The sequence below is a fragment of the Trichosurus vulpecula genome, chromosome 7 (genome assembly GCF_011100635.1).
Source record: "Trichosurus vulpecula isolate mTriVul1 chromosome 7, mTriVul1.pri, whole genome shotgun sequence".
In the NCBI taxonomy this organism is placed as follows: domain Eukaryota; kingdom Metazoa; phylum Chordata; class Mammalia; order Diprotodontia; family Phalangeridae; genus Trichosurus; species Trichosurus vulpecula.
In genome coordinates this window covers 219417738-219440974 of record NC_050579.1, presented here as the reverse complement: position 1 = coordinate 219440974, position 23237 = coordinate 219417738, and the positions used below count along the sequence as shown (strand labels likewise).

Below are 23237 nucleotides of genomic sequence, written 5' to 3'. Positions count from 1 at the left end.
TTTGGATTAGGAAAACAATAATATTTTATTATTGAAATTCTAAATAATCAGAATCTTTTTTTCTCTGGCTGGAATATATTATCAACATTAACATACTGCAAAATCCTACCCAGAGTATAAAGAGTTTGGTGTTTTATTTCACCAACATAAGGGATTTCATATTATAGACATACATTAAGATTATATACCAATAATATGTAAATTAATATTTACACATATACATGTTATCAATAAGTAGCATTTATATATCAAGCATTATGTAAATATACTTATAGGTACTTGTACATAAATGTGTAGAAAAAGCATATTGCAGTACACATAGTAAATATATGGTATGTGACTGCAAATTCTTGACTTTATATTCATTATTATAAAAAATACTGACTTGAATCACTGGATCACCATCTATTACAGCTTTTTTTCTTCATTTCCTAGTAGTTTTTCCCCCTCCACTGTAACGTATTGTGGCTACTGCTAAAAGCACACAATGAGATGGGAAAGGTATAATCAAGGCTTATAGTGGACCAAATGTTGTATGACAATATAGTGCTTAACCAGAAAGAAAATGTACTAAGAACTAAATGGACAAGTTTGTCATCAGTCAGAAAAATATTATCAGAGCTGAACTGTTCATGGAAAATCAAACCTGCTCTCAAAAATAGCCTATTGTTTTACAAGACCTTACCCAAATTATGCTGACACCTGCATTGGGCTTAGCCATTCCCAATTCAGTGTTTATTATGAATTTACTCACTTCAAATATACATTGCTTAAAATATGAGTATTCATTTTAAGGTAGTCTAAGAAAGGAGACTTAGTATGAAAGTTTGTATAAATTGCCAAAAATCATATTAATTTTCAGCAATTGTCTACGAGTATATAACTATATTTTCCACCATCATATGGCATTACTTTCTTAACGCCTGAGTGAAAATATGTCTGCTTTCTACTTCCCAGAAGATTGGCATTTTCACTTTCCTTAATTTTTTCTATTCTTTGTGTATAAGGATATATTTTCATACATAGATAATGGATGCATTAATATTTCTTTTCCAAAATATAAAAAAGGCAAATGCCATCTTATCACCAAATCATTGGTTGTTCCAGATATTGGGGTAAAATTTAGTAAGATTACCTTTGGATACTGTTTGACAGGAATCAGTACTCGCTCTGACAGTTTTATGTTTTTGTTACTGATGACATCAAGATATTTCTTTTCTTCATCTTCTTTTTTCCCATCAGAACCCTGAAACTTTTCAATTTCTGAAAATGGAACAAAAAGAAAAAAATGAAAGGATTAGTATTATTAAAATAGCCATTTTGTTTATGTTCATCTTCCCTGATTCAATTTTGATAAACATTTCTTTACGACCTAATACAGTGATCTAGGATGAGGGCGAGGGGAAAATATAACATACATAAAGAGACATTATTGTGTTATCTGTTTCCTACAATGGTACTAAATGATTTCAATGGAAGCTGAATCAGTCTTACACTATTTCTAAAAGGACCTCAGATTCTTAGAAATAAGAATTCATAACAGAATACCTGGCAGAGTATTTTTTGTCAAACAAGTTCAACTAAACTTCAAGAAATTACAACAAAAAGAATAGATTCTTAGGGTGCTGAAAATTTCCAAGCAGATAGAATTATTCTCCTAAGCATAGCAGATTAAATCAAGGGATTTTAAAGGGTATGCTTTTTCTTTTAAAAAACCTTATTAAGAAAACAGAAAGAAAATTGTTTCATTCATTCATCCATCCAATGATAATTTCTTTAGAGACTTTGTGCTGTACCGATCATTAAAGTGAAAAAAAGACATACTTTTGTTCTCCCTGACTTCCAAGGGATTATAGCCTAGAAGAATAGAAATCCAAAGAGACACAAATACGATTATTCAAACTTACTTAGTTTGTCCAGGTGCTTAGAAAAGATTTTGAATCCTATATGGAATATATATGGATACAACAAAACCACTATTCGTTGAGAGATGTTACAGGATACACTATGAACTTTTAAACATGGTTAATAATGACATCTCTTTTAGGATGGAGCCAATGCATAGTCAGAAATAACCCATACGATAATTAAAATTTTTAAATATCACTATTAGTATTAGTCATTAGGGAAACATGTATTGAAATATGCTGGCAAAAAACAACAACAACAAGCGACTAACATTGTATACTGCATCTCTTGCAATTACATTCAGATCATTAGTTATATACCCACAAAATTAAGCAGCAATGGTCAAATATACTGCATGCCATTTAACATGACAAAAACAATTTCAAAATGTCAAATGGGGTCAAAAATATTTTCTGAGATAATTTTGTTAGCAAATTTGCTTTACTCATTTTTCTTATTTGTTTCTACTATTCTACTATTGCCACAATATTTCATATTTTATTTTTCTTTTCGTGTGTGGAGATCAGTATTCATTTCATTACCTTTCCTAACACTTACATAATGTAATTATAAGGAAATGAGATAATGTAAACATATGACCCAGGTAGAGAGGCACTATTTTGAAAAGTGGCTGTATTAACAGTGTTGGATGGGTATAGTAGACTGCTAAACCAGGAAATAGGCAATCTTGTGTTCAAAATTTGTCTCATGCGTACTAACTGGGTTATTCGGGATAAGTCACTTAAACAAATAGAATAGCTAAAATGTGATTCGCAAGTCTCAAAGCACTAGGTCACTGGCAACTATTATTAGGAACAGTTATTCTTCCTCATTAATAGTTATTCTTTCTCACTAGGAAACTCTATAAAAAGGTATTGATTTAGATTATACAATATTTATAAATATGAAGACAAGAGCAATGCATTAATTTGGGAACTCATTTGAAACACATAGTAGTATTGCCTTCTGTAGAAGAATATTACCTTGAATACTGTAATTGTTGCAGAAAAGTAATAATGCTCCTTTGAAGCATCAATTTAGAAATGGTTGGAAATTTACAGGTCATCTAGTTTAATCTCATTCAGTTAAATTAAATTCAACAAGTGTTTATCACATTCTTACTATTTGTTAACCATTATGCCAGGTGTTGGTGACAATTAGGTGAAAAAACAGAACAAACTTTCTATTAGTTTCTATCTTGATGATAGGAGTGAGAGGCATATAGACACACAAGTACATATAAGTAAATATATGAAAATATACAAAATAAATGCAATATTTAGGAAAGAGAAATGATATTAGATGGTAGGAAAATGTATTTTATAAGAGGTAGTACTCGACATAAGAGGCCAGCCAGGTTGCTTAATGTATAGAGCACTGGACCTGGAGTCAGGAAGGCCAGAGTTCAAATCCAGCCTCAGATATTTCCTAGCTGTGTGACTCTGGCCCAGTCACGTAACTTCTGTTTTCCTTAATCCACTAGAGAAGGAAATGGCAAACCATTCCAGCATCTTGGCCAAGAAAACCCCAACGGACAGTACAAGCCATGGGGTCAGGAAGAGTAGGATCTGACAATTACTGAACAGCAACAACATGAAATAAGGCACATAAGTTGGGGCATGAGCATAATGTATACTACAAATAGGTAAAATAAACAGGTTATTAAGAGTTCTGACTGGCTGTACAGGAGTTTTTGATTATAGAGTTACAAGGGAGGCAATAAAGCATCAACATGGTCTTATTTTTTTTTGTGAGGGGGATATCACTTCGGTAATTATGTCAAGGATGGCTGTGGGAGGCAGAGAGGAGTTTATAATCTGGATGAAGGAAAGTTGTTAGGAACTTGGAATACAATAATACTTCTGTAACATGGTTGGTTGAAGAGAAGAGGATTAATGCGAGCTATATTGTTTAGATAGAGCCAATGCAATTTGGCAAATAATCAGACATGGAATATGCCTGAGAGTTGGGTATTACTCTGAGGTTGCAAAACTGGGTGAATTTAACTTCCCCTACCCCAATTCTATACTTAGATAAGTCTTATTTAAATAGGTATTTGTATTATTTGCTCTGGTCTTTTTTTCTCCACCTTCCTCTTGAGATGATGTGATTATGAACTAGTCAACCAAATATTGTAAATAATAATAATAATTGTAATAACGATGGTGATGATAAGCATTTATATAGTACTTTATAAATGTTACCTCATTTTATCCTCTCTCAAGCCCTGGGAGGCAGGTATTATGGTTGTTCTTATTCTACAAAAGAGGAAGCTGAAGTAGACAGAACTAAAAATGATTTTCTGAGGGTCACACAGCTGTTAAATATCTGAGCCTTGTTTTGAACTCAGGTCTTCCCAACTCCAAATTCATGACTCTATCTACTGTATCATAAGCTGCTCTAAATAGTGGTATTTTGCTTCCTCTAGGGGGTGGTAACTTACCACCTCCTCCAGAAGGACTTTATTATACTTTGTTATTTCATCTGTCTCCTGTCATAAAATTCAAATGACTGACTATACATACATCTCATAGCGGTTGACTGATAGAACATTAGCAGCCCTGAATTAAAACTCCAGCACTGTGTTAGAGGGTTAAATGCCTCTTAGAAACAATAACTCCACCATCTCGAAGGTATGACATATTGTAATAGCTCCTGTAGAATAGATGAGAAACTCTTTCTTTGGGCTGATTCTAGTATGAAGAATATAGTATTTACTAGAGAAGTCAGTAGTTACATCGGAGAATACTGATGATTCACATGAATTTAAATTAGATTTTGAATAGAGAAATTTACTCATAGGCCTGATAAATTTAAAAAAAAATATTTTAAAAAATTCTATATTCGGGGCAGCTAGGTGGCGCAGTCAGTAGAGCACCGGCCCTGGAGTCAGGAGGACCTGAGTTCAAATCCGGCCTCAGACAATTGACACATGTACTAGCTGTGTGACCTTGGGCAAGTCACTTAACCCCAACTGCCCTGCCAAAAAGCAAAAAAAAAAAAAAAAAAATTCTATATTCTATAGGATCAAAGTTTTAGACCTAGGAGGGAACTTAGTGTTCAGCTACTCAAATCTCCTCATTTTATGGCAGAAGAACCTGAAGCCCAGGGGGAAAATGCAGCTCTCCAAATTGGATCTTTGACTGCACAGTCTGAAGTTGTTTAAATTCTGATTAAACGGATATGCTAATGTTAACACACAGCTCTAGGTACAGATTTAACATTTCTCTCCTGTATCAATAGATTGTTATGGACAGAATTGAAAGAAATGGATATAATGGGTACAAATAGCTATTGGGCATAAAAAACTGTTTATAAAATAACTATGCACATATTTTTAGGTTAAACTATAAACACATTCAGTCATTTCATAATATATGCATACATATATTATATATGTGCATATGTTTAAGCATATACATACACACATGTATATATGTATATATACATACACATATGTGTGTATATACATATATGTATTTGTTTTTCTTTTTTCAACGTGCCCATTGACTGCCAGTATCCTATAACCTGTGTGGCAAAGGCCTGCTCCCCACCCCATTCAACCTAATAGGAAAATGCTCAGAATTGTTTTTCTTCTTTTTTCCTACCAATTTGAGGTTGTCTTTACTCACATTTTGGGGTAAAAATAAAATTTACTTTCTTTTTTCCTTATTTGAAATACATACATACATACATACATACACATATGTGTGTGTACTTCAATAATGTTTTTTATATTTACTTTTAAAAAGTTTTAGTTCCAAATTTTCTCCCTCTCTCCCATTCCTCCCGGAGAAGACAAGCAATTTCATATTGATTATACATGTGAAGCCATGCAAAATATATTTCCATATTAGCTGTGTTGCAAAAGAAACAAAGACCAAAAATACCCAAGGAAAATGAAAAAGTAAAAAAAAAAATGTATGTTTTAATCTGCATTCAGAATTCATCAGTTCTCTGTCTCCAGAGGAAGATAGCATTTTTCATCATGTGTCCTTTGGAATTGTCTTGGATCATTGTCTTGAGCAGAGTAGCTAAATCTTTCATAGTTGATCATCTTCACACTATCACTGTGTACAATATTTTACTGGTTCTGCTCACTTTACTTTGTATGAGTTCATATTCCTAAGTTTTTTCTGATGCCATCCTGGCTTGTCGTTTCTTATAGCAAAAGTAGCATTTCAACATAATCATATACAACAACTATTTCTGCCATTCCCCAATTGATATACATCCCCTCATTTTCCAATGTTTTGCCACCACAAAAAAGGCTGCAATAAATATTTTTGTATAAATAGGTCCTTCCTTTGATCCCTTTGGCATACAGATATAGTCATGACATTTCTGGGTCAAAGGGTATGCATAGTTTTATAGCCATTTGGGCATAGTTCCAAATTATTCTCTAGAATAGTTGGACAAGAAATGATTTTCAAGGACGCCACTATCACTGAGTTTATACTACAGTCACCATTGTCTAAGCCTGTTAGAGTAGAGTTTAAGACCCTTGCAACCTGGTAGCCTGATGTGTACTATTTCCCCAGAGATGCACACATTACTAGAAAGCATGGAGAAAACACAGAGGAAGCCATGCATGTAAACAAATTCCCTAAAGACACATTGTTCTGCCATGAATAGGTCTCACATAGCTCCTGTGCTCTCCATTCCTTCCATTACAATCAGCTCTATACAGTGCAAAGGACAGTTTAGGAACATCATATGTAATACCTGGGCTGTCCCTCCTATGTCAGCCTCAGAGTGAGAGACTGATAGTCTCGTTATTATTGCTGGGGGTACCTGATTACTATTTCTCACATGGTTCAATTGCCCTCCATCCACATAATATATTAAGACTCTATAAATTCTCATGTTTCGTTTCAATGGTAAAATAGAAAAAAAGTAACTGGAAATGGCAGTTTGATTATGGTACATCCTACTTTCATGCTGAGCTCTATTTATGTCTCCATGTAAAATAGGGAGAGGGTATGGATTTGCTCACAATGCTCCTTGGGTATATTTATTTGTAAATGGAAGCAAAAGTCTTCATCTTTACCTTTGCTCCCAAATCATTCACAGGAATATTTTTGCAAGTTAGAAATGCTGGGATAAATTTCTAAAGGAGGGAAGATGTTAACAAGTTTCCCTATAGTGATTTCTTGAGACATATTCAGCAGCTTTTATATTGAAGACCTTTTACTCATGATATGACAAGAGTATGTAATTAGCTATTCAGTTGTCCACTGACATATAATAGGGAGTGTGCTTTCTAGTGACATCCTGATAATTTTGTGGTGAATGATACAAGCTTTAGACATAGAGCCCAAATTGACAAATCCTAGAAAGAGCATTGTTAAATACCATCATAAAGTGAACAAAGTGCTTTTATCAAAGAAAAATCATGAGGTAGATAATTGAAAGGATTTACATTATATGTAAGGAAACGAAGACACAGAGGTTAATTGACATTACAGTTATCACCCAGATAATAAGTGTCAGAACAGGATTCAAATTCAGGGCTCCTAATTCTGGGCAGCGTGATTTTTATTACATGGCATTTACTATCTAGCAACAGATTTATAAAATGATAATTATAGAAATGAATTGTTAAAATTATCAATTAAGTATTTATTTGGAATCTCCAATTTGCCAGGAACTGCTATAAGTGCTGGAGATACAACTACAGAGAATGAAACGATCACTAATCATGTTAACAGAATGAGAGAATTGAAAAACAACATATGTATATATACATATAACATAATTATAAAAGTAATAAATTCAAATATGTATGGAGGAATTAAATAGAAAGTATTGAGGGTTTTTGTGGAGGTACAGAAGTATGAGCAGGTCAGGGAATTAGGACATTCAAACAGAAGATGGCACTTAAGCTATGTCTTGAAGGAAAGAAGACAGAGATAAAGAGGGAGTATATTACAGGCATGAGGAATAGCAAGAGTGAAATCATGGATGAGGATGAGAGGTGGAATGTTGTATGTAAGAAATGGAGAGAAAAAGACAGTTTGGTTGAATCACAGCACGTGGGATGTGGAATAAAGTCCAATGAGGCTAGAATTCCAAATTTGGGCCAGGTTATGCATGACTTTAAAAGCTGAAGAAAGGTTTTTTTTTCTCCTAAAAGCAATAGGAAGTGACTGTAATAGGTTGAGGAGAGATGTTACACGGTTAGATGTCTGCTTAAGAAAAATTACATTGGTAGCACAATGTACGATGGGGCAAAGTATGGAAAAACTTGAGGCAGGATGAACAATTGGGAGACTTGTAATAATCAATATGAGAGGTGATGAAGTTCAGAACTAAGGTGGTTGATACAAGCAGAGAGAAGAGGTCTGATGCCAGATAAGAAAGATATTGTCAAGGTAGAAAAAGCATGATCTGGCAACTGATTAGGTGTGTAGGATGAGGAAGAATGAGAATTTCAGGATAATCCTAATGATATAAGTTTGGGTGACAAGAAGGATAGTAGTTCCTTTGGTATAGATAGTGTATTTTGGAAGAAGGGAGGGTTTATAGGGATAGATTTGTGAGTTCAGTTTTGGACATGTTGCGTTTAAGCTATATGTAAGACATCCACCTTGACATGGCCAATAGGCAATTGGTGGACTCAAAATCAAAAAAGAGAAAAGGGTTAATTCATCAATTTGGGAGTTATATGCATAGAAATGATAATTCAATTGATAATATATGATGAGTTTATGGAGAGAGAGACAGAGAATGGCAAAGAGCCAGAGAGACACTGACAGAGACAGAAAGAGGAGAGAAAGAGACAGAGAGTAAGAGAAGAGAATCTAGTATGGAATCTTGGACAATATCCAGTTATTAAGTGTGATGATAGTGATGAATCAGGGAAAAAAGATTGAGAAAGAGCTGTCAAACACATAGGAAATGAAGTGGATAAAAGAAGTGGACAGGAGTGTTTAATTCAGCTGATGGGTTAAGAAAGATTAGGACTGAGAACAGACAATCAGATTTCACAATTAAGAGATCATTGGCGGCTTTGGAGAGAGTAGTTTCAATTGTGTGGTGATTATTTTGGAAGACAGATTACTACCTGAGGACAAATCAAGAGGAAAGGAAAGGAGGAAGTGGAGGCAGTGACTGAAGAAAACTTCTGAAAAGTCTGGCTGAGAAAGAGTATAGGAATATGAGATCAGAGCTGGAGAGGATAGTAGGGTACAATGCAAGTGTTTATTTCTATTTTTTATGAATAGAAAACTCAAGCATTTATGAAGGCAGTAGGGAATGAATCACTTAATAGAAAAAGGTTAAATATTTAAGAAAAGAGGTTGCTTGAAGATCTGGAGAAGATAGGAGGGCATGTACACATGTAGAAAGGTTTGCCTTGGCAAGGAGAAGGTCCACCTCATTGTCATGAGAGTGGACCAAAGGAGGAGAAAATAGAAAATAATGTCAAGATTTGTTTTTAGTCAACAAAATTGGAAAAAATGGAAATGTTGCAGTTTCATTTTTTTCTCAATAAAGAGGCAAGGTCTTCAGCTAAAAAGATATATAGAAGAGGTACAAGAAGCTGGGAGAAGAAGAAGAAATTTTGAAATAGCTTCTGAGGGAGTAAGCTATGGAATCAATCAGGGTGGAATAAAAGGATCACCTTACTGAACTGAGAGACCAGCTAAGGTTGGAGAATGAGAATTTGATATAAAATCAGTCAGAGTGTTTTGTTTTGTTTTGTTTTAAGACTTTCTTTAGCTTGACTGAGCCGCTTCTGAGCAGCAATCTGGGAAATGAATGGTAGTAATAACCCAGTGCTCTGATTTGGCTAGATCATGAGTGATTATAGGTCAAGGGGACAAGTCTGTGACTATACCTAAAAAGGGATAATAGCTTTTTTACCCATCAGTTACTTGGCCTTCCAATTTTAATTTAATATTTTAATGTAATAGTATGAAGGTAAAGCTGTGTGTTACATTGGAAAGAGTCCTGGATTTGGAGTTAGGAGACTTGGCCTCAAATCCAGGCTTATCTACTCCCTTTTCTGTGTGTCCTTATGTAAATAACTTGAACTTTCTAAACCTCTAAAGATCTTTCTAGCTCTAAATCTAATGAACCTCTAATTCTAAGATTTAGAGCTAGATGTTACCTTCTGGCCAAATCGCTCATTTTGATTCTACTCAAATCATTTCCTGAATCAATGAATTTGTTGAGCGACTCTATTCTCCCTGTAATTTTAGGTAATCTTGTGGAGCACTAGGGTCTGGGATCCTACTTTTCTCTTCCAGTGACAAAAGTAAATGCAGCCCCACTGGTAGATGTTATGGGACCAATGAAATAGCTCCCTAGAAGCTTGTGGGAGGAACACCATACACATTATTTTCTTATTTATTTAGTAAACATTTATTAACATCTAGTATGTGCCAGAGGAAGCTAAATGTATAGTAGATAGAGTGCTGGGCCTGGAGTCAGAAGAACCTGAGTTAAAATCTGAACTCAGACCAATTGTATGACCGTGGGCAAGTCACTTCACCCTATGTGCCTCAATCTCCTCATCTATAAAATGAACTGGAGAAATAAATGGCAAACTACTTCAGTAGCTTTGCCAAGAGAACCCCAAATATGATAATGAAGAGTTAGACATGACCAACATGTCTGAACAATAACACTATATGCTAGGCACTATAATAAATGCTAGACATACAAAAAGAGTCAAAGACCATCCCTAACCTCAATGAGCTTACAGTCTAATAGGGGAGACAATTTGCAAAAAAAATTAAATAAAAAGACAGTTATATACAAGTTAAATAGGAAATAATTAAAAGAGGGAAAGCACCAAAATTAAGAGGGGCTAGAAAAGGTTTCCTGTAGAAGGTGAGATTTTAATGGAGACTTAAAGGAAGCCAGGAAGGTCAGCAGTAAAACTGGTGGAGGGAGCACATTCCAGGCATGGGGGATAGCCATAGAAAATGTCTGAAGTGGAGAGGAGTTTCATGTTCATGGAAAAGCTAGGTCAGTGTCACTGTATCAAAGAGTACGTATCTGGGAGTAAGGCATAAGAAGACTGTAAAAGAAGGGGGTTGGCTTCTGAAGGACTTTGAATACCAAACAGAGAGAGCATTTTGTATTTACTTCGGGAGGTAATAGAAGCCACTGGAATTAATTCAGTGGGAGTAGGGAGATGTGAACTTTAAAGTGGAATGTTGAGAGGTAGTATGTTGTAGTAGATAGAGAAGTGGTCTCAGAATCCAGAACACCTGTGTTTACAATCTACTCTTTACTCAGACAATGCGCCCCTGTGCAAAGTTCCTGTGCCTCAGGCAATAAACTGCAAAATAGTTGCAGATCTTCTTTTGTATATGGAATTTTCTCATCAAGAATTGCTTACACTAAAAAAAAAAATCACAAGTAAAAATGAAATAAAACGAAAAGGCAAATAATGCTGTAATGATTGTACTATCTACTTCACAGAGTGGACATCAAATGAGAAAAGCTACGTAAAGTGCTTTACACACATTAAATACTACATAATTATCTCCTGACTTTGGAAAAATTGAAGGTAAAAGAAAAACGTGATGGCAAAGGATGAGATGGATAGATAGTATAATGGAAACAAGAAATATGAACTTGGACAGATTTTGAGAGATATCGGAGGGTCTGGTGTGCTGTAGTCCATGGGATCACAAAGCAAACATGACTGAAGGATTGAACAACAAAATAACTATCTCCAGTGGCAAGGATAATAATATGACTTTAACCAAGGTCCCACAGGTAGAAAAGCCAAGTTCTAGGATACACATTAATTCCAGAAAAGTTGTCCTATCAAATAGGGACGTGGCAGACATTAAGGAATTTTTTTTTAACTTGAAAATAAAACAGTGTAGCACAGCTAATTCCTAGTTAACCCATATTAACCTGATGCTATAGAATACATGAACAGTGGAATGGATCCCAGCTTTGGAGTAAGGAAGAAATGTATTACCATTTTACCTCTAGCATACACTAGCTTTGTGAACCTGGACAAATCACTTTACCTCCTGGAAATCTGTCAACTCTTTAAGTCCCTAAGTCATAAAGGAGTGCTGATTGGCATTAGTGGAGGAAGTTTATATATCTGGAGTTTCCTGCATGAATGAAACCACAGTTCTGGGGGTGGTGAGAAGTTACCATCACTGGTGATTTTTTACTCCTCCTCTGTTATTTCATATTGCTTTCCTCTACTGGGGGCCTACTTTGCCGTACTTCAATTTAAAAGAAAGCAAAACAAAGTCCCTCTGAAGTTGAGACGGCATGGCGTTCCTACAGAACCCAGGAACTGCTAAGGTCTTACGCTTCCTTGCATTCACTGAGACTGAAGATGTGCCTAAGTCACTTACTTGGATATTTACATCCTTGGAAGCATTTTCTTACTTGTGGAAGAGATTGTGATATGGAAGGGTCAGAAAAGTCTAGATCTGCTGTATACATTGTTTCTTCCTTGTCACTCTGTCACATAAGGGAATTGGTAGTAAGAGAATGTGCTCTTCACAATGTTTTCACTTTTGGCATTTTTAGATGTCTGAAATTTGAATGTTTAAAGATGGATTCCAAAGAAAAATTTAAAAAATTAAAAAAGAAGATGGATTCCAGTAACTCTCCAGGCATTTCATTTAAGCTGAGCAAAGTATCCTTTCCAAAGGTTTCTCTTCCTCTTTTATTTCACTTAAAATATGTGGATTATTTTTCTTTTCCCTACCTTCATGGAGCTGTTCAGCCTCCAATAAATTTTACACGTGAGGAATGACTCGGTAACTACATTTGCCAATTGCATAAGCATGCTGGGACAGATGCCAAGAGCTATCTGATTCGAGCATCCGATTTCAAGAAATCCTAGTCAAATTTTTCTTCATGTTCTAATCTAACATTTTCCTTTTCCAAGATTATGAGAATGTGTTCTGTCCTTTTAATCAGGAATAGCCTGGGCAAAAAAGGGGAACATAGACACTCCTTCCTTACTCTTTTGTCTGCTTTTTCTTTTTATCCAGTTATTTAATAAGTCCCCATTAACAGTTTATGGCTATAATAAAGGCTATGGAAGATACAAAGAAATTTTAAAACAAATCCAATGCTAAAAGGAACTTATATTGTACTATCAAATCAACATAGGCCCATAAAGGAATGATTATCTATGCAAAAGAAAGAATCAAGAAGAAGTAGAAATAGTTTTAAAAGTCTAAAAGATTAATACTTTTTTAATCAGCAAAAATCTTCCTTCTCCTAATCTCACTTTAACTCCTGTCCCAATTTGAGGGTTAAAGAAAAACAACCCCTGTTCCAAGCATGGACAACCAATCCAAACAAATTCTCTTATTGGCCATATCACATACACATACATACTATATATATCTGTGTGTGTATATGAATGAATATTAACATTTTACCCTCGTGTAGTCAGGTATCTTTTGTTGTTGCTGTTTTTGTTGATTTAACTTTTTTCTTTCTCTCAATTGCTTTAATTTCAAAGTTTGAGTTTCAAAGTTTCTATGTAGTCACGGACTCAGGAACAGTTGGAAATCTTTTTATTTTTAATTAAAGGTCCACCTATCCTAGGTAGCATTATATTCAGTTTTTCTGGGTAAAGTATTCTTGTTTGTAAGCCCATTTCCTTTGCCTTACAGAATATCATATTCCAAAGTCTCCCTTCTTTTATAGTGGTGGCAACAAAATCATGTGTGGTCTTGATTGTGACTCCTCAGGATCTGAATTCTTTATTTATATGTACTTGGAGTATTTTGTGTGTGTGTGTGTAGAAGCTCTGGATTTTGGCTATTATGTCTCTGGGAATTTTTAATTTGAAGTTTCTTTGATTAGGTGACTGGTGGATACTTATTTCCACTTTTCCTTCTGCTTCCAAGATATCTGGGCAGCTTTCAATTAAGATTTCTTGAAATAAGATGTCAAGACTTGTTTTATGACAATGACATTCAAATGTTCCAATGATTCTTAAATTTCATCTTCTGAACCTATTTTCTAGGACAGTTATTTTTGCTGTGAGATAGCTTACAGTATTTTCTAATTTTTAACCTTTGACTTTATTTTAATATTTTTGTCAGCCTATTAATTTGGCTTCCATTTGATCCATTCTAATTTTCAAAGAGACTGTTGCATAGTCAGTTTTTTTTTTTACTTCTTGTGCCAAGCTTTTAATTGCCTTTACAATTCTCTTCCAAAGTTCTCATTTCTTTTGGGATTATTTTCCTCAAGAAGTCTCGATGCATTTAAAATTTGTTTTAACTCTCTTTCAAACTCTGGCTTCATCTCTTCCATGAATTCTTTTTGAGTTTGTGCCCAAGATGTATTTTTCTCTGAGTCACTGCTTATAGATGTTTTGGATTCATTCTCTTCTATTTTTGTCGTATGTATCTCTGCCATCGCATTAGCTCTTTATGGTGGGACTCTTTCTTGTTTTTTGCCCATTCTCCCAGTTCATGGCCTAGCTTTGCATTTGATATTAGTGATAGGTTCTATGATATTTCTAAAGGAAAGATCTGCTCTAGTTCTGTTGCTGCATTATTAGAGTATTGAGTGTTGTGCAACTCCAGGATCTCATGGACAGGTTGGGGACCTGTAAGTTTTAAGTATTCACAAACACAAAGTGATCTGACTCAGGGCAAAGTCTATTTTCTACCTCCTCTCCCCAATCAGAGTTCTACAACTTCCTGACATGGATTTTTGGTCAGAGTAACAATAGAATGCTAACGGATTCAGTCTCTATCAGTCAGCTAGGAAGCCCTGCTGGTGAAGAACTGTGCTGTTCTCTTCAGTTCAGGGTTTCAGCCCTCATTACTCCTCTACTGGCTGGACAAATACTGGCTGGAGTGTGAGCTATAGTACTGTTGCTGCTACCTTTTCAACATCTCATATTTCTCTATACAACACCCAGGATTACCCTACTCAGAATGTCACCTACATGAACATTACCCCTTCTCAGTCTACTCTGGATCTGTGACCTAGATCTGAATAGTAGGTGATAAAGCTGGCAGTTGGCTCCTAGTTGTATTACCACAGGATGGATCTAGGAGTGCCCTCGTATGGGTCTGAGACCTCTTTTTGCCTTGGTGCACTACATCACGCTGGGTAACAGAGTGCTGCATCTGCCATGGGCTTCTGTCCTGAACCAATCCCCAGCGTGCCACAGATTTCTCTATTTCCTTTTGCAAATATCAGCTAGGTGTTTGGCATTTTCTGCATTTCCTCATCAGGATTTTCATAGTGCATTTTCTAGATATCTGGAGTTTCATAGATGGGAGCTCAGTTTCATTGCTACCTACTATTCAGAATTCTTGGTTCTGCCCTCTCTTTCTAAAAGCTTATAGAAGAAAGAATTTTGATTTGGGTGGATCAAGGCAGAAAAAGGCCTCTGGTTGGGCCTTGATTGGAGGGACTGGAGTAATGGTTAAAAGAAAAATGGGAGATAAAAGTGGACACATATAATGAGGCCAGATTTTTTTGAAAGCTTTAAATGTCAGGTTTTTATGAATTGGGGAAACTTTTAGTGGGTAAAGACATCACTAAAGAGTTTCAAGAAGTCTTGTTAGGGATGAGAAGATGAGGAGAGACTTTGCCATGGTGATAATATATATATATATATATATATATATATATATATATATGTATATATATATGTAGTGTGTGTGTGTGTGTGTGTGTGTGTGTGTGTGTGTGTGCGAGAGAGAGAGAGAGAGAGAGAGAGAGAGAGAGAGAGAGAGAGTGAGAGAGAGAGAGAAAGAGAGAGAAAAAGAGAGAGAGACAGAGAGAGCAACTAGTGCTTTGGTCGCATATTCAAATATTCTCTGTCTGTAAAGGCTGCCTCCATCAGTCACCTAACTATCAGTCATTACAGCAAAACTGTAAAGGGAATCTAATAGATAGAATTTACCTAGATTTCATTGAAACCTTTAACAAAGATTTTCATGCTTTTCTCACGGAAAACATGGAAAGATGTTAGCTAGAACATAATAAAATTAGGTAGTTTGAAACTAGGTAGAATGGCTAGACTTAAGGGGCATTCATTAACGGTCCAATGTCATTTTGCTAGGACCTCCACACTGTAATTTTCATTTGTATTGATTTTCTTTACCTTTACTTTGTAGATATTTGTACATGTTGTTTTCATATAAGATATAACCTTCTTGAGAAAAAAAGATTATTTTTTCTATATATTTGTATGCTCATAACAGTGTCTGGTACATAGTAGGAACTTAATGAATGTTTGCTGATTAAGTGTCCTGAAGATCTAAGCTTAGCCTTGGACCATTTAAAATTTTTATCAATAAAGTGAAAATGACATAGATGATATACCCCTCTATATGAATATTATATAACAACACGAGAGGGTAGTTAATGCAATGAATTACAGCATCAAGATCCAAATTATCTGCGTAAGTTAGAATATTGGGCTAAATATAATAAGAAAAATTCAATAGGAATAAATATAGCACTGTATATTTTAATTTAAAAATGCTTGAAAAATGCAGGATGAAGGAGACACGAGTAGATGACAATTCAGCTAGGAGAAAACATTAGAGAGATTTAGTGGACTGCAAGTAATCATTGTGGAGGGAAAGCTAAGCATTCTCATTCACTTTACATAGATCAGTACCCACTTTAAAGTTGCTGAGGAAGATCAATAAGACAAGTAAGTACAAGCAGATCCTAAACAGAACAACTGACACTCTCAAGGCAGCGCAGTGAGGTGCCGGAAGCTGATGCAGTAAGAAGTGTAACCGTCCATAAGGGCACTAGTAATATAATGCTATTATTTACAAATTGCACCAGGGCCCTTTATTTATTAGCAGGTAATAAATGGCCTGAGGCTCAGCTGAATAGATGGCCCACCTAGCCCCAGATGGCTGTGATTCATACAACGATGATACTACTGGACTTTCCAGCAGTACCCTTGCTGTCAAAGGATCTCATGGGATTGTGTGAGTTTTAGGATCAAGGAGATTTGCATCGAGCTGATTTGGAATGTGTGAGCTTACGCAGACTATCTACACAGCTGATTCTACCTGTTAGATTGTGGTTCCACATCTTGAAAGAAAGCAGTATTTGCTCTTACACACACACAATTTAGTATGGATAAGTCTAAGTAGATCCTGTCATAGCAAACACTCAATATGAGTCAACTGTGGAATATGGCATCCAAAAACATCTAAAGGATATTGGGTTATATTAATAATAGTATTTGTGTAGCACTTTAAGGTTAATGAAGAGTTTATACGTTTTAACTCACTTTATCCTCATAGCAATTCTAGGAGGTCAGTGTAATGCCATCCCCTTTTTACAGATAAGGAAACTGAGTGAGACAGAGGGAAGAGGTTAAGTAACTTCACAGGGTAACACAGGTAATGTCTGAAGTCAGAATTGAATTCGGGCCTTTCTGACTCTATGACCAGTGCTCTGTTCATTGTGCCACCTAGGAGAGAGATGATAGTACAACTACATATAGCCCCATGGTATTGTGTTTATTTTGGGTGTTACAATTTAGGAAGAGCATTCATAAATAGGTGAATATTATAAGCTGTTAACCAAAACTATTAAAAAGCCCAAGAACATACAACATAAGAATGGTTAAAGTGGAGTGAGAACATTTAGTGTGAACAAGAGAAGACTTTGAGAGAAAATGATAGCTCTCTTTCAATATCTGAAGAGCTATCAAAAGGAACAGAGGTGGAAGAAATACTTATTTAGTACTTAATGTGTCAACACTGTGCATCTGGAATACAAAGTAAAGGAAAGTCATATATGGTAAAAATGACTGAATAACAAAGAAAGTGGAAATGAAAAAGGCAGAGCATTCCAGGCATGGGAGACAATCAGGCAGCATGGTTTTCTTCTTTAAATGATTTCAAGTAAAGATCATTTGGCTGATTATTTGATAAGAATATGGTAGAATTGGTTCTTATTCAGGTATGACTTAGACTACATGGACACACATCTTTCCAACACTGAGGTTCCGTCATCCTATTTATAGAGGATGATATTTTCTTAAGTATTCTACATTTGTAAAATATAATTAAAGGACATATCTTTACATGTTTTTTCCAAATTTCATTTCAAGTTTCAACATTAATATTTTTTTGTTTCTTCTTAGTAGGATACTCAAAAAAGGAACAGAAAAAGCTTCCAAATCCTTAGAGTATCCATTAGTTTTTAAATATCGAAAGTCATAAACCTTAGTACAGTTACTTGTTCAATCACTTGCTTAGTTCACTAAGTATGCTCTTTAAATTTAACTTACTTGATGCTAGAAGGAAGCTTTTGTATCCTAGATAAATGGAATGGAAACTGTGGTCACTCACATACTTCCATTCAGCTCTTTTCCTCTCTACAGAATCCATTCAGTCTAGCAATTTTTAAACAAGTGACTAAAAAAACCCCAACACATTAAAATCAACAATAAAACAAGCCAAAAGTGATAAGAAAGAGTGATGAATAATGTTTATATGTCAGTCTGCCAAAGAATTCAAACAGTATATTGTAGGCTTGCTCACTTCAACACCTAGGAAAATATTTGAACAAATATTTGGATTTGGAGTTATATATAGACAACTCACACACATTTTTTATAAACACACACACAAAGAGCTTCATTGAGAAGAGATATATTTCTTCTCCAAATAAATTTTCCTTCCCTTTCAGATCAGTTTTAAAAGTTCTTGTTGGAATTATTTCTAAAGTGTAATAGGCGCTTGTTTCATTCTTCAACAGAGTATATTGGCTACAACACCTTTTCTTAAAGTATATTAACTAAAGCAAATTTTCTTCATGGTTCAAAGCTATGTATATACACTATATACACATATCTGTGTACATATACATATACATATATGTGTGAATACACATGTATCCATATACATGCATCTAGATGTATAGGTGTATACATATGTATGTGTATATGTCTGGGGATATACATGCGATCTAGATGAATACCTATGCATATGTGTATATACATACATACATACATATATATATATATATACACACACACATACACACACATACACACGTGTATGTATGAATGTATATGGCTAGATGTATACAGGCCCAGAGAGGGAAGATGGTCACACAAATAATTAATGACAAATTCAATACTAGGCCTTAAGTCATCTGAATCTTAATCCATTGGTCTTTTTTCTTATTTTCAGTGTCCTTGCTTCCCATAGCAATTTTCCTTTTTAACACATGTCTAATCTGATGTAGACTTGGAAATCAACAAAGGAGTGAGGTATGCTTTAAGAACACTAATCTTAGGCAGAGTCTTTGGTTTGATTCACAACTTAGACACTTTCTAGTTGAGAGATCTTTGGCAAGTTGCTTCATCAGTGTGAATACCAGTTTCCTTAACTGCCAAGTGAAAATAATAACATGTGGATGACCTACTATACAAGGTTATTGTGAAAAGGACACTTTGTAAATACATGAAAATATGAATTGTTATCATCTTAACTAACCTTGTTGGAAGCATAATAAAATAAGTGTAAAACAAAGGTCCTGAATGAAGTGCTTAGATGCTTAACTATGTTTAAAGTCTATTTATTTTTGGACAGATCTCCAATTTATTCTGGAGAGAGATCTCCCTGATGTGGAATTTTCCACCCACAAAGTAGAATGATAACTTGTCTGCAACCTAAATTCACGGAGAATTGCCTGAGATATTGTCAGTTGATCTGATATACCCAGGGACATAGTTAGTATTTGTCGGAAGCAGTACTTCAGTTCAGCTTCTCCTGATTCCATGGTTATCACTTTGCTACTACTTGCTTAATAAATGCTTATTTGGTTGTTTTGTTGGTTGAGTCAGTTCAGAAAATAAATTTTAGCATCAATTTTGGTTGCTTCGAGGCCTACTTTGATAATTCCTTAGTTCTTAACTGTCTAATATAGATAGTAAAATTTTCTCCTCATATACACAGCTTGGCTACCACCTCCACATTCATGCACCACCACTGAGGGAATCTTATCTGAGGCAGGATTATAAGAGCTGAGCCTATGCAGGTTTATGGTAGAAGTTGTTCATGGGTGGATGTTGCTATTTTCAATGAATGCCACTGTTATCTCTGTCAGCTTTCTGTAACGTATAAATATGTTTTTCTTCCTTTAAGTTTGGGGAATTGTGCACCTACCTACTGAGTGGCTGATACATACTATTGAGCTGGTGACCTTCAGCAAGTCATATGACATCTCTGAATCTCACAATCTGTAAAATGAGAATGTCGGACTAGATCTTGAAAGCTCCCTCCAAGTAAGAAAAATCTATAAAACCTTTATAAAGTATGCAAGGACAAACTTTAAAAATATATACATGCTTAATTTCCAGTTCTAGAAGGAACTCCAAATAGTCAAAATGATTCATTTAATTACCATGCAGCCTTTGAAAATAAATTTCCTAAAATGCTATATGAGAAAAATGAATGTTTGTGTATAAGCTATAATTTCAGAGCACATTAAAAGGAGGAACACTTGGCATTAGTCTTGGAAGGGAAAGACTTATTTGTCAATAAAATGTAAATGACCTTTAAAGTTTACAACACGGAAGGATGCCCACTATTCAGCTCTTTGCAGACTTGTCCTCATTGAAAATGAAAAGCCAATAAAAATTTGTAGAAAGCCCTAAATTTTAGTTAGCAAACTTCATAAAAGGCCATCTTTAGCTAAACACATGATGCTTAATTGTTTTCTACTAGAAATCCTTATTATAGATGGTGTAAAACTAGCTAATATAGAGACAATATATACCAGAGTAAAGGTTATCCTCTAAGAAGAGAGAATTCCACTCTCAAATTAAACCCTATTAGCTTTACAGCTACTAGAATAATAAAAAATACTCTATGCTGCAATTCATAAGAAAACACTGAATTCTAAGAATTAAATTCCAGGATCACCCAAAATGAGATGCAGAGATGTGGGCTTATGTGAATATACTGCCATATATTTGGCTCAAGGCCACACAATTAGTAAGTGCAGTAGTGAAATTTGAATTTGGGTCCATGAATTCCAAGTCAAGTGCTCTTTCCACAAATTTTCTCATATGACAATTCATAGATTACAACAGAGTTTCAATCATCCTTAAAGAAGTTCAGACTATAGAGATGAATGAATCTTACATCTCAAGTGCACTTTTAAAAATTTTCAAAGTGAATAAAAATATTTGAAAGGTAATGCTAACAAATATATAATATCTAAAAGTTATTTGGGAGAATGATGATTTTAATATCTTCGAAGAAGGGACAACCTTTTTGTTTTGAAAAGTTAAGCATGACATTAAATTCTTCTTATGTAATAATATCTGTTCTTTAAAAAGTATTTCTATCTGACATACTTTTGTTTCAAGAAATATGACTGAACAACTGAAGGCATTCACATTAATTACTGATTTTTGACCTGCCAACCTGTACAAAACTTGAATTTCATTAAAATTATAATTCCTGAAAAGGAAATCATGCTCCAAACATAATCATCATATGGACACTTTTTTGATATAAGTAACTGAGGGATACAGTAATAACTTCTTCACTAACTGATGACTATGAAAATACTGCTAATAATTACCAATGTTGAGTAATAAAAAGAGCTCATGATTTGAAGTATAAATTAAGGGTTCAAAACTTACATCTGATCCTTATCACTTGTTGTGACCTTGTTCAAATTATTATATCTTTTTGAGCCTTAGATTCTTCATCTGCAAAATGAAAGCAGGTTAATATAAGATCTGTAATAGCCTATGAACCTCTATATTTGATGAAAATCCTTTTTCTTCCCATATTTAAAATTTTGTTAATAGTTCACCACTGCATTTTTTAAACATCTAAATTCCATCAAGGGCTGTAGCTGATGAATTCTACAATCCATTCCAAGTAAAAAAATTATGATCAAGAAATAAGGTAAAAAGTACTTGTTAAGTGCCTACAATGTATAAAACATAGTGATACAAGGAAAAAAAAAGAAGTTCCTTACCATACAGAAACTTACATTCTATATGAAGTAGAAATAGGCATAAGCATAAGAGAAAGTATGTGTATACATACAAACTTTACATATATGTACTATTGTGTGTATCTATCTATCTATCTATCGTATTTAGTATATGTGTTCAATTATTTATCGGTTGTTTCTGACTCTTAGTGACCCCATTTGGGGTTTTCTTGGCAAGGACACTGGAGTGCTTTATCCTTTCCTTCTCTAGTTCATTTCACAAATGAAGAAACAGAGGTTAAAAGAGTTAAGTGACTTGCTCAAGATCACACAACTAATAAGTGTCTGAAGTCAGATTTGAACTTAGGAAAATGAGTCTTTCTGACTCCAGGCCTGGAAATCTATCCTCTGCTCCACCTAATTGTCTATAGTGTATATGTATACTATTGTATATTGTGTGTGTTTGTGTGTGTGTGTGTGTGTGTGTGCAACACACACATAATAAATACAAGATAATTTTTTGTGTCATATAGGGAGACTAGCAGCTCTAACCTAGGAACGTCTCATGTGGAGATACTACTTAAATTTAGCTTCACAGACCTATGAAGGATAGTTTAGCAGCAGAATTCCAAGCATTAGAGATAGCTTGTGCAGAAGCACAATGAGAGATTTGAAATGTTATATATGAGGAAAAGCAAATAGTTCAGTTTGGAGAGAACATAGATTGTATGAACAGGAGTTATGTGCAATAAATCTGAAAAACTAAGGTTGGACTGGATTATGAAGTCAAATGCCAAACAGAGGAATCTGTACTTTGACCATAAGGCAAAAGTAAGACACACTCTAGTTTCTTGAACATGGTCACACCTGAATTTTACAGGGGAAAAATCACTTTGGTAGGTGTGTGGGGATGTTGATGGGATAAAGTAGAAACTGGAAGGTGGGAAACCAGTTAAGAAGTTTTTATGACAATCTGGGGGAGAATTTATAATGTAACATCACAGAATTATAAATGAAAGGAATCATAGAGGCTATTGAGTCTAGTTCTTTCATTTTTCTAATAGGGAAATTAAGGCATAGAGAGGTTAAGTTAATTGCCCAGGTGATATAGGCCTGATCCTATGATCTTTACCTTAATATATACATGATGAAATGTCCAACCTATAACAAATACTTTATATCCCCTGAGATCCACATCATAGATTGTAAACAATACCTTCAGAAGCTTGGGGATCAATATGTTAATCTTAGTGGATGCAATTATGTTTCTAAAGGTCAGGCCTGTGGAGGGCAGGGGGAACTTCAGCTGAAAATAGTGAATGGTATTTTTTTTTCTTTTAATTTGGACATGGTCTTTACCACTTCATAAATATTTACAGTGAAATATAAAATTAATAAATGATATGTCA

At 34.8% G+C, this 23237-nt stretch overlaps 1 protein-coding gene across 1 annotated transcript in view; it reads right to left on the bottom strand.

The window, feature by feature from the left end:
* KHDRBS2 (KH RNA binding domain containing, signal transduction associated 2) overlaps positions 1-23237 on the bottom strand; it is an 886124-nt gene that overhangs the window by 699915 nt on the left and 162972 nt on the right. The window contains exon 2 of the mRNA XM_036767560.1: positions 1136-1263. Coding sequence (XP_036623455.1) covers positions 1136-1263 — 128 coding nt within the window. The remainder of the gene's footprint in view (positions 1-1135; positions 1264-23237) is intronic.